General features: G+C 38.1%; 1 protein-coding gene across 1 annotated transcript; it reads right to left on the reverse strand.

The window, feature by feature from the left end:
- Positions 1–284: 284 nt before the first annotated feature.
- Positions 285–11567, reverse strand: LOC306943829 (uncharacterized protein; the record flags this gene model as incomplete). The annotated part of the gene is made up of 5 exons (XM_079530353.1): positions 285–694; positions 1215–1320; positions 10261–10391; positions 11105–11207; positions 11492–11567. 5 exons carry the CDS (start codon positions 11565–11567, stop codon positions 535–537), a joined length of 576 nt encoding a protein of 191 aa, XP_079386479.1. The 3' UTR covers positions 285–534.
- Positions 11568–13667: the final 2100 nt, after the last annotated feature.

The following is a 13667-nucleotide window of genomic DNA, read 5'->3' on the forward strand; positions in this document are numbered from 1 at the left end:
ATAGACTTATTAAGTATTATTATACTTGACCTTGTAAGTCACTATACAATACTTCACTGTGTGAAGTCACTGTGTTGTGATTATTGCCATGGAGTATTATGACTACCTTTGAGGGCTTAACTGTAATGTTTCAGTCTTATAAACAAATTGAGATAATACTGAATTATGCATTTAGAATGCATTATAGACATGGAAAGTGTTTGTCGACTACCTTTTTTCACTGACAAAAACTATATAAAAAACGAAATAAAGCAATGCTAAATGACTAAAACTATGACTATATTGGCAATTGCTTAAACAAATACAAATTTGACTGAATTGTTAGGGAGGGACTAGTGGAGAAGAAGTCGTTTTATGTTGGTTGCAAGCAGGTGTCACATTCCGAAAATAGCAGATAGCAGATAGTTGATAGATCTGTAGATTGTAGTCGACTCAAATCTTTTTCATATCAAAATATCTAAGTGACTAGGAAAGACGATTTGTTGCAGCATGAATGTTAGGATTGTTTAACAGTCACAAAGACTGCTCAACTGGCTAGAATTTAATTATGGAGAGAGTAAATGTTTCAGAGTCCTGGTCAGAGTCCAGGTCAGAGTCCAGGGAGGCCTGTCTGCTATCCACATGGCGAACTACATCTTGGGCCCATTCCTGAGTTGGGTTTGCACAGAGCCGGCCACCATTCTTCACTGTGAACCTAGAACAGACGGAGATAGATGAGAAGATTTTCATCATTAAGGTGTTGCATTTTAGATTGTAGGCGCCTAGTCTGCTTTTTGTGCTAAGGTTAGGTTTAACATGCCGGTGAGGGTTAGGTTAGGTATAGTTGTACTATGGCTAGGTTACGGTCAGCTAAAAAAATGCGCATTTGTTATGGTCTTCTTTCTCTCATCTTCAGTGTCTCTATGGCTTATTGTGCATATTGCAGTTGTTTTCTTATTGCTTGGCCCCTGTTATCGCTGCCTGCAGCTATATTTTGACATAGTAAAAGCATGAATTAGTTATAAATAACTATATATATATATATATATATATATACACACACACACACACACACACACACACACACACACACACAATACGTTAAATTTAATTATAGCCATACAATTCTCAGTAGGAAAGAAATGATTTAATGTCTGAGTTTATCTGACAGTTTGTCAATACAACCCAAAATTATAGCTACAATACAAGAGAGAGTAACTGGCTGTAATACTCACACAACGCCATCCCTAGGACAGTGAACGCTTGTGCGGTGGAATGTCACCACTCTCTCCACAGGCAGGGCATTGTTCCAATAGCGGCTGCAGCACTCAGTTAGACCTCCTGGAAAAGAAAAATCACACCCATGTGAAGTGAGGGGAGCTGTTACTAGCAATGTTATACATCTTTGATGACGTAATTATCAGACAAAACAAACATGGACAAAACAAACATTAAACTCTATCCATTGTCAATGGTGTGTTTAATGTTTGTTTAAGGAAAAACAAACATTAAACCTGTATATCAAAAACAGAGTGAGAAAGAGACACAGGGACACACAGGCATACGAATAAAAAATTTAAAAGCAACAACAAATGAATTATGTCATGATTAAAACCAGGGCAGATTAGGCAGTACTGATTCATCTGTACTTCTTCCTTTTATTATTGAATTCAAATGTCCTTTTATAATGTTGTTTCCTATTGTTTTGTGTAAAAGGTGTTCAAAACTAAATGGAATTTTTGTCAAAAGACTAGGACTAAAACTAAATAAAAAATTGCTATCAAAATCAACACTGATGTGTAGCAATACCGAGCAGGCGCGGTGGACCTCGATATTGGACCAAGATGGTAACAGCATGAATGTTGGGATCGTTAACGTTAATCACAAAGACTGCTCAACTGGCTAGAATACGGAGAGAGTAAAATTTGAAAGGGTTTGAATTATTTTTGAAGATTTGGCAACCTATTTGAATTGTATGGAAAGATATTGTCCTTACCTGTATCAGATATGTTATAGGTTAGTTATTTACAGCGATCTATAGTCTAGATCTACTAGCTGCTTCTAGAAACTACTTAATTTATGTCTTAATGTCTCTTGTTTCATTATTCTTTTGTATTTTATTTTATCTTTATTTGAATTATGCTTTAACTGTGCTGTCTTTTATGTGTGTGGGTTTGTATGTGGTGAGGGGGATGGGTTGTGGGGGGGATCTGTATTTTGTGAAAAATTTAAAATAAAACCAAAATGTTAGAAAAAACAATAATAATGGAGAGAGTCAAATGAATGTTTCCAGACCTGGCTCCAGGTTATAGTGAATGGGGTAGTGGTTCCGTTCATGTCCATTATCGACCATATAGGTAATGAGAGTCTGGACCCATTTCTGAGCTGGGTCTAAACAGAACCTCCTTCCATTCCTCATTGTGAATCTAGAACAGACAGAGATAGTGAGAAGATTTTCATCTTAAGGTGTTGCATTTTAGATTGTAGTCGCCTAGTCATCTAAAAACAGCCAAATGGTCAGACTGTCGATAAATCATTCAATAACTGTAATTTCAGGTATTTTACATTTTGTTTAATTCCTCACTGGGTCACAAGAGTGTAAAGATGTAAGCACAGGTAATTATGTACAGTATTGTAGGCCCACTGCTGATTTTTGTTGTTGTAAAATTGGCCTAAATTAATCCACGTTTAACCACTTAAGCCCTATTTTGTATTTTGTTATTATTTTAACTTAAAATAAAAATAAAAAGACCCAAAATAGAGACGCCATATTGTAACACTTTAAGACTCCCTTATTTATCTTTGAGAAATGAGAAACATGTATCCATATTATTGGCCAATGTAATTCGTCATCCAAAATGTCCCTTATATTCCACATTAACTGGTAGATGACATGCTGGTTTGACATGTTGGCAGTCTATATTGACAATGAGAAAGAAGGGTTGTCCGCACACTGTATATCAGCTCCCAGGAAACTTTATTGAGATATTCTGAGATGTGCGTGCTTCCTTTTGGGCAGTCTATATTGACTCTTGTGTGAAAGCAGTGCTCTCAAAGTGAGATTAGTTTAACTGCACCAATAGAATCAGAATCAGCTTCATTGTCCCATCACAGATTTTCAAGTGGGTGAAATTAGTTTTTGTGCATAGTTCCCATCGTATCGTTGTTTCCATAGAAAAGAAAGGGGGGACAAGAGGGGAAGGGGAAAGAAGATCAAGTAGATCAATACTCAGTTACTCACATAACGCCAGCCTTGGAACAGTGAAGGTGTGTGTGCTGGTATGCCACCACGGCTGCCTTAGGCAGCCGTGGTGAAATGAGAAATGAGTAGCAGCACTCCACAGGACCTGGAAAAGAAAGACAGCGTGAGAAAGAGACACATGAGACACACATGCAGGCATAGGAATAACAACAAAAATAAATAGCAACGACAAATTAATTATGTTGTGATTAAAACCAGGGCAGATGAGGCAGTAGAATTGCCTAACTCGTCTGTACTTCTTCCTTTTTGCTGAATTCAAATGTCCTTTTATAATGTTGTTTCCTATTGTTTTGTGTAAAAAGTAAAACCCATTGAATTGCCTTGTTGAAATAGAAACAAACGCACCTAAAGCTTTAGCTGGGGCATTACCGGCCTGTGCCAGGACATCAACAGTTGAAAACAGCAGCATGCATGCCACTATAACTGGTATCTTCTTCACCCTCATAGTCAAGATGATGATGAGTATTATTAGTATTATTAGTATGGTTGTAGTCTGTCAGTCTATACCTGCTAAGTTGTATCTGTCTGTTTCTCTCTGTCTGATACTTATGCTCTTGTTGGTGGAATAATGATGATGATGATGATTATGAAAAGCCACTCCCCCCTGCAGTCTCCCTCCCTCTACAATCTACATTTCATCATTCGACTCATCTTATGTGTGTGTTATTGCCACATGCGTGTAGGTGGGTGGAAACTTGCGCACTGCACAAGCGTGCATGCGTGCACTTGTGTGTGTGTGTATGCATGAGCATGTGTGTTTTACAAAATGAACAGATAAAATATGATCAGGCTAATGAGGCTATAGAACCCCATGACCTCATGAAACAAGAATTGTCTCAACCCTTAAATCACTGGATTGATTGATTGATTTGTTGGATTTATTGATTGATTGATTGATTGAAATTATTATTAACAGTATGTAGAGTAAGCACAGTTGGAGGAAAACATGGGTCAAATACTGCTAAGAGGATTGGCTTGTTACATTGGGGTGACTGCGGCCCTCCATTTTCAATTCATCAGAACATTTAGTGACATACAAATTTAAAGTGGGGAGGCGGGGGACTTTGACACATTTTTACCGGGGCCAGTTTTGAGAGCGGTTTTGAAGGAGAGTAGGGATTCACATTCCTTTATGACTGTTGGCATGGTGTTCCACATTTTTGTGGCATAGGACTTTTGTGTTTATATATGGGATGTCAAGGCCAGAAAGTAGTTTTTCACCACTCAGTATACGTTCCTGCATAACTTCCGGGTATGATGATGATGTTGCGCGCATACCCTAGTATATACAGTAGTGTCATTTCTGTACTACTGTATATTCCTGTCCTGAATACAAGAACGTTCTCCACAAAACACGCTCGCCCCTGGTCTAAGGCGCGATTCATACTCCTATTTTAGAGCCGAACAAAAGTCGGTTCGGCGCTGTAGAGCCTACAATGTGACGTCATTTGAGGTTCGGGGGGGCGGGTACCGTCCTAAAGTCGGCTCTTCGGTGCTACTGAAAATTTCTGACCAGCCGAAATCATTTCGGCACTACAGCGCCGAAACAGCGGTAAAATAGGAGTATGAATCGGCCCTAATCCGGCGACCTCGGAACGGTCGCACCACCATGTATTCCTAAACGTACAACCTCAGTAAAACTACTGCATGCCTAACCCTAACCTTATTCCTAAACTAAACCTCAGTAACCTGTAGTGAAGTGAGGGGCGCTGTTACTACCAATCTTTTATGACGTAATTAACAAACATTAAAACTCTGTTCATTGTTAATGGCATTTAATGTTTGTGTTAGTGACAAAACAAACATGAAACTCTATCCATTGTCAATGGCGTGTTTAATGTTTGTTTAAGGAAAAACTAACATTAAACCTGTATATCAAAAACAGAGTGAGAAAGAGACACAGGGACACAGGCATACGAATACAAAATAAAAAAAGCAACAACAAATGAATTATGTCATGATTAAAACCAGGGCAGATTAGGCAGTATAGACTTGACTGATTCATAAACCTTGACCTTCAGGTCAAAATTCGTGTCATTTGTGTGTCTAGGGGAAACATGACCTTTGACACAATCTATACAACCACCTGATATTTCCTGTTATCGGTCAATATCGGTATGTGCAAACTGCAAATAAAGATCACTGATGGCAGTAGCCGATCTATCTATTATTGATAAGCATACATTTTGTGCTGGCTTGGTGTGATGTTATCTGCAGTCTAACAAGCTGTAGATTCTGAATGGTTTATATTTTATAATGAAGATGAAATTGTGTCCCTGAGGAAATAACACAAAGAAATAATAAACAAATAATCGGTATCAGCTAAATTGTTATCTTAAACAGTGGTATCTGCCAAAATGTTCCATATTGATCAGTGCATTCCTGATAGAGTATAATTATGTGCAATTGCGCATGCATAAAGTGAGTGGAAAATGGAGTGGCAAAGTGAGTTTAACGTTGTTTAATGCAATCGGATAGGACTTTTGTGTTTGTATGTATGGGCTGTCAACGCCAGAAAGTAGTTTTTCGCCACTCAGTATACGTATACCCAGGGCACGCGTACCCTAGTCTAGATAGTGTCATTCTGTACTATATTCCTGTCCTGAATACAAGAACGATCTCCCCAAAACACGCTCGCCCCTGGTCTAATCCGGAACGGTAGCACCACAATCTCAGTAAAACTACTGCATGCCTAACCCTAACCTTATTCCTAAACTAAACCTCAGTAAAACAATGCCTATTCCTAAACATATTCCTAATCCTTACCTTAACCTCTGTTAAACGAATACAAGAAAACAAGAACCGATGGGGGAAGCCTCACGTATAGGTCCTAACAGTAACACTAGCTTTGTTGTTGGTCTAAAACAGTGATTCTCAACCTTTTCTGGATCAAAAGGGCCCACTTTAAAAGTGTTCAGGCCCACCCATCTGACCACTTGGATTTTCAGATTAATATGTTCTGTCTTGAATCATGGAACTAAAACAGTAACGGTATGAACTAACATTTTCAAGGTTTTTAAGTATTAATATTATAGTACCATTACAATTATTTGGCCTTCCAATGGGCCCTGGCCCACAAGTTGAGAATCACTAGAAGTTTTGAAAAGGTTTATCTTTTAAAGTCTCTGTATTTAATGTTTAGGTTAAACCACTATAGTTTCCATGAAGTGAAGGAGTTATCTTCTGATCATCATCACACCTTGAGAAGCCACATGGGTTGGCTTATTTTATTTTAAGACTTTATGGTTTCATGGTCCTGTAAAATGTGCACTGTGTGCAGGTTGCAAAGCCTCACTACAAGATACACAACAGAGCGGTGGGACAACATGACCCCCAGGCCCCATCTGAAGTGTGAAATGGAAATATTCCACACTTTTTTTTTTACTGTTGTCTTCCAATGTAGGGTTCAAACTTATTTTGATGCTACTCATGTATTAACTAATCTCGCTGGGGACCCCCTGGGACCTCGTATTGAAATTCACTACTCGGTGGCGTCATAGTGTACTAGTAGTTGTAGTTCTATTTGCTACTCTGTGTTATGTGGTGATTTTTTCCTACTCTTTTGCTTTTTGATTCTGTCGGACTGGCACTAAATATGTCCCGTTACCCAATACCTACCCAAAGATGTGTCCAACCGGTACTTTTGCTTTCCTTCTTTTTCCTGAAGATAGTTTTTGTTACATGTGTCAGTAGTGACACAATACGGAATGAGACTTTACCCCAGGTGATGGAGTTTAAGTATCTCTGCAGGGTCTTGTTCACGAGTGAGGACGGAGGAGATCAGCCGTGAGCAGGGGCAGTATTGCAGTCGCTGCACTGCACAAGATATTTTTGTTACATGCAGTTGTGTGTGTGTGTGTGTGTGTGTGTGTGCGTGTGTGCGTGCGTGTGTGTACTGCGATCGTGTGTGCGCACGTCACTACACAGGACTGAAGTCATGTCAGCTCTTACCTGTAATTTAATGCTGATTCATCTATCTACTGTATATGGTTTTCTGTGCTATTTGATTTGAGCCCCCTGAATTTGTTATTAACTAGTAATCAACATGCGGCAATTTAGTACAAACAATAATACAAATGCTTGTTTTTATTGTATCAGAAGTCAAAATCAGTAGTTGATCATTAACATAAATGTTTATTGCATTTCAACACTCATAACAACATAAAGTATTACCACTGATCATATACTGTCATTTAATTCTGGTTTCTACAGTAATTCTTTTTTTTTTTTTTTTACTTTAATTTAACAGGAGAGAGAGAGAGAGAGAGAGAGAGAGAGAGAGAGAGAGAGAGAGAGAGAGAGAGAGAGAGAGAGAGAGAGAGAGAGAGAGAGAGAGAGAGAGAGAGAGAGAGAGAGAGAGAGAGAGAGAGAGAGAGAGAGAGACTGTTCCATTCCTCATGAAGCAAAGATTGTGGAGATTCAATTCAATTCAAACTTTATTCAAGACACTCACAAGGGGGTCCATAGGGCAGAACACATAAAACATAAAAGCACAAAAGTAAAGTAAACTGGAGACTCAAAACAGAAAGCCAACTGGTTGTGTGTAAATTATTTTTTGCAGGTGTTAAGGCTTCAATTTGTACATTATTACATAACCTTATATGAAGCCCATAAACATAATGCATTATAATCAACATAACACTGTATAATTATTCAGAGATCTCATAAACATTAATTTAGCTTTATAACAATACTCACACATTATAAAGCTAATGACTTATAAGGTCAAATATAATACTACTCTGACAGGATCATATTGTGTATTAGAATTATCATCGTTGTAATATATGATATTGATATTCCTGGAGGTGTAGCATTTGTGTGTTAATGCACTATTATTTTATATATTATATAATATATATAATATAATATTATTTTCACTATTTAAAGCAACAAGTGACCATTTATTGTGACTAATGCATGATAGTTACAATGCATTATTAAACTATTACAATGTAATACAACTATGACAGTTTCTATAATAATAGACACTATGATCCAGAATGAAAAGAAAACATATGAGACAACTGACCAGCAATTATCGTTTTATGTTGGTTGCAAGCAGCGGTGTCACATTCCGAAAATAGCAGATAGTAGATAGATCTGTAGATTGTAGTCGACTCAAATCTTTTTAGTCATATCAAAATATCTAAGTGACTATAGGAAAGACGATTTGTTGCAGCATGAATGTTAGGATTGTTTAACATTAGTCACAAAGACTGCTCAACTGGCTAGAATTTAATTATGGAGAGAATAAATGTTTCAGAGTCCAGGTCAGAGTCCTGGTCAGAGTCCAGGGAGGTCTGTCTGCTATCCACATGGCGAACTACATCTTCGGCCCATTCCTGAGTTGGGTTTGCACAGATCCTTGCACCATTCTTCATTTTGAATCTAGAACAGACGGAGATAGATGAGAAGATTTTCATCATTAAGGTGTTGCATTTTAGATTGTAGGCGCCTAGTCTGCTTTTTGTGCTAAGGTTAGGTTTAACATGCCGGTGAGGGTTAGGTTAGGTATAGTTGTACTATGGTTAGGTTACGGTCAGCTAAAAAAATGCGCATTTGTTAATTGTATGGTCTTCTTTCTCTCATCTTCAGTGTCTCTATGGCTTATTGTGCATATTGCAGTTGTTTTCTTATTGCTTGGCCCCTGTTATCGCTGCCTGCAGCTATATTTTGACATAGTAAAAGCATGAATTAGTTATAAATAACTATATATATATATATATATATATATATATATATATAAATATATATATATATATATATATATATATACACACACACACACACACACACACACACACACACACACACACAATACGTTAAATTTAATTATAGCCATACAATTCTCAGTAGGAAAGAAATTATTTAATGTCTGAGTTTATCTGACAGTTTGTCAATACAACCCAAAATTATAGCTACAATACAAGAGAGAGTAACTGGCTGTAATACTCACACAACGCCATCCCTAGGACAGTGAACGCTTGTGCGGTGGAATGTCTCCACTCTGTCCACAGGCAGGTATTGCAGGGTATTGTTCCAATAGCGGCTGCAGCACTCAGTTAGACCTCCTGGAAAAGCAAAATCACACCCGTGTGAAGTGAGGGGCGCTGTTACTAGCAATGTTATACATCTTTGATGACGTAATTATCAGACAAAACAAACATGGACAAAACAAACATTAAACTCTATCCATTGTCAATGGCGTGTTTAATGTTTGTTTAAGGAAAAACAAACATTAAACCTGTATATCAAAAACAGAGTGAGAAAGAGACACAGGGACACACAGGCATACGAATAAAAAATTAAAAAGCAACAACAAATGAATTATGTCATGATTAAAACCAGGGCAGATTAGGCAGTACTGATTCATCTGTACTTCTTCCTTTTATTATTGAATTCAAATGTCCTTTTATAATGTTGTTTCCTATTGTTTTGTGTAAAAGGTGTTCAAAACTAAATGGAATTTTTGTCAAAAGACTAGGACTAAAACTAAATAAAAAATTGCTGTCAAAATCAACACTGATGCGTAGAAATACCGAGCAGGCGCGGTGGACCTCGATATTGGACCAAGATGGTAACAGCATGAATGTTGGGATCGTTAACGTTAATCACAAAGACTGCTCAACTGGCTAGAATACGGAGAGAGTAAAATTTTAAAGGTTTTGAATTATTTTTGAAGATTTGGCAACCTATTTGAATTATATGGAAAGATATTGTACTTACCTGTATCAGATATGTTATAGGTTAGTTATTTACAGCGATCTATAGTCTAGATCTACTAGCTGCTTCTAGAAACTACTTAATTGATGTCTTAATGTCTCTTGTTTCATTATTCTTTTGTATTTTATTTTATCTTTATTTGAATTATGCTTTAACTGTGCTGTCTTTTATGTGTGTGGGTTTGTATGTGGTGAGGGGGATGGGTTGTGGGGGGGATCTGTATTTTGTGAAAAATTGAAAATAAAACAATAAAAACAATAATAATGGAGAGAGTCAAATGAATGTTTCCAGACCTGGCTCCAGGTTATAGTGAATGGGGTAGTGGTTCCGTTCATGTCCATTATCGTCCATATAGGTAATGATATCCTGGACCCATTTCTGAGCTGGGTCTACACAGATCATTGTACCAGACCTCATTTTGAATCTAGAACAGACAGAGATAGTGAGAAGATTTTCATCTTAAGGTGTTGCATTTTAGATTGTAGTCGCCTAGTCATCTAAAAACAGCCAACTGGTCAGACTGTCGATAGATCATTCAATAACTGTCATTTCAGGTATTTTACATTTTGTTTAATTCCTCACTGGGTCACAAGAGTGTAAAGATGTAAGCACAGGTAATTATGTACAGTATTGTAGGCCTACTGCTGATTTTTGTTGTTGTAAAATTGGCCTAAATGAATACACGTTTAACCACTTAAGCCCTATTTTGTTATTATTTTAACTTTTAAAATAAAAATAAAAAGACCCAAAGTAGAGACGCCATATTGTACGCCATATTGTAAGACTCCCTTATTTATCTTTGAGAAATGGAAAACAACATGTATCCATATTATTGGCCAATATAATGTCATTCGTCATCCAAAATATGTCCCTTATATTCCACATTAACTGGTAGATGACATGCTGGTTTGACATGTTGGCAGTCTATATTGACTCTTGTGTGAAAACAGTGCTCTCAAAGTGAGATTAGTTTAACTGCACCAATAGAATCAGAATCAGCTTCATTGTCCCATCACAGATTTTCAAGTGGGTGAAATTAGTTTTTGTGCATAGTTCCCATCGTATCGTTGTTTCCATAGAAAAGAAAGGGGGGACAAGAGGGGAAGGGGAAAGAAGATCAAGTAGATCAATACTCACACAACGCCATAGCTAGCACAGTGAAGGTTTGTGTGCTGGTATGCCACCACGTATGCCTTAGGCAGGCGTGCGGCGCGAAATGTGAAGCAGCACTCCGTAGGACCTGGAAAAGAAAGACAGCGTGAGAAAGAGACACATGAGACACACATGCAGGCATAGGAATAACAACAAAAATAAATAGCAACGACAAATGAATTATGTCGTGATTAAAACCAGGGCAGATGAGGCAGTAGAATTGCCTAACTCGTCTGTACTTCTTCCTTTTTGCTGAATTCAAATGTCCTTTTATAATGTTGTTTCCTATTGTTTTGTGTAAAAAGTAAAACCCATTGAATTGCCTTGTTGAAATAGAAACAAACGCACCTAAAGCTTTAGCTGGAGCATTACCGGCCTGTGCCAGGACATCAACAGTTGAAAACAGCAGCATGCATGCCACTATAACTGGTATCTTCTTCACCCTCATAGTCAAGATGATGATGATGATGATGATTATTATTATTATTATGGTTGTAGTTGACCAGCTGCCCCATATACCGGCCACCGAATGGTGATCGTGGGTTAATTGACCTAGACAATGACACACTGGACTGGCTTGCTGCAACGGAGCTGAAGGTTTAAGGACATACGACAGAAGATGGTTGTAGTCTGTTAGTCTATACCTGCTAAGTTGTATCTGTCTGTTTCTCTCAATGTCTGATCTCTGACACTTTTATGCTCTTGTTGGTGGAATAATGATGATGATGATGATTATGAAAAGCCCCTCCCCCTGCAGTCTCCCTCCCTCTACAATCTACATTTTATCATTTGACTCATCTTATGTGCCTGTGTGTGTTATTGGCACATGAGGTGAGTGGAAACTTTTGGTTGTGTGTGTGTGTGCATGTGCGTGTGTGTGTGCCGAATTGTTGTGAGCTTGTAGATCGGCTATTTTCATGAGAGCAAACCAAATACAGATTTAAAACTAGAAAAAGTGCCCCTCGGGGCACAGGTCTCCACCAGGTCAGGTAGGTTATTGTGGCCTCCTGGTGGCGCTATAATAGGCCAATGTGAAAAGGGTGCCATTTCTTCTTACGCCTTTGATGGCAATTGGATGATTTGAGGCATTTTGTTCCAAAAATGTGTTTTGCAAAAATCCACCTGTTGGTGGCGCTATAACAGGCCAAAAAAGGGTGGGTGGGATTTATTCCGGACGGAGTGCAAAACATACTCTCTCCCCATGCCTTCGGCCTGGTGGAGACAACTATAATAGGCCTACACCTGAACATAAATACCAACATAGAAAACAAACAGACCAGCAACTTAACAAAACGGTTTCAACATTCAACACCTACAGTACAGAAATACATGCATGACAAATTGGAATTGTTGGCTCTTATATGGAAATGTCTCATAACAAAACCAGAACAGTGTTATACGCCTACTACATAATCCATGACAATAGAAATTAATTCAAATTAGTAAATTATATTAGAAACAGACATATTTGTTGAAGTAAGATTAGACATAGGCCTGTTAGTATTCAGATCACTGAACGTGTGGGTGTGGAGGATGTGAAATATTAAGAGAACAGGTGTTTGGTCTGTTTGTGACACCTGGTGGCGGAAAAGAGAACAGCCTAATATGATTCCATGAGGCAGTCTGGAGTGTTGTGTGTGGATGCAATCCAGACTGAGACTGTGGTCTCTAGACACCAGGCTGTGCAACACATGACGTTGATTGATTGATCGATAGATTCATTGATTGAATACTTTATTAAAGCACAGGAAAGTACAGTTCAATACAAGGTCTGCTATAATGATGATGATTTATATTATAACCCAATAAAGCACTATGGCTCGTTTCCATCGGGGTCCTTCATAATCAATTAATCTGAAAATGGAGTCACATTATTTTAGAGCTATCTGAACTTTTCAGTTCGAGTCCCAAAAGAGAGATTAGACGTTTGTTTGCCCTGGACCCAAACTAGTGAAAATAGCAGATCTACAAAGCACACGACGCAGTGCTTTGTGTTGCGTTGCAAGCTTGTTGTACACATGCATTGCACACACATGCAGTCATGCACGCACACATATAGGCCTGACTCACACGTGCACAACAGATTGATGTATAGCTGATGCATGAGACTTGTTGATGCAAGCTCGCAATTCATTTCCAAAGGGAGTCACATGGTTTGACACAACATTTTTGTTGTATGAGGGGGAGGGGGGCAGTCGAAACACAGCCGAAAGCCGTACAACACAAATCTTATATGGTACAAAAGTATATGCTTTATATGGCATTAGAGTAAAGATGGTACTCAGTGTGTGAAGGCTAACTTCTGAACTAATCAATGTTCTGAGGCACTCTTCACGTGTCATTACATGCTCTCCAATGCTTGCATTCATATTTATTGATTCATCTCACCACTGTTCATAACAAATACTATAGGCCTACTAGAAGTATGCAGTGGAATTTCCACAGCAAGCCAACTGCATGCATAGACGATAAACCCTGTTCTAGACAGCTTGGCTGTATGGTTTATTAATGAGCTTTGCTGGGAATAATATTTTACTATCCAAAGAAA

The sequence above is a fragment of the Electrona antarctica genome, assembly GCF_951216825.1.
Source record: "Electrona antarctica genome assembly, chromosome: 19".
Lineage (NCBI taxonomy): Eukaryota > Metazoa > Chordata > Actinopteri > Myctophiformes > Myctophidae > Electrona > Electrona antarctica.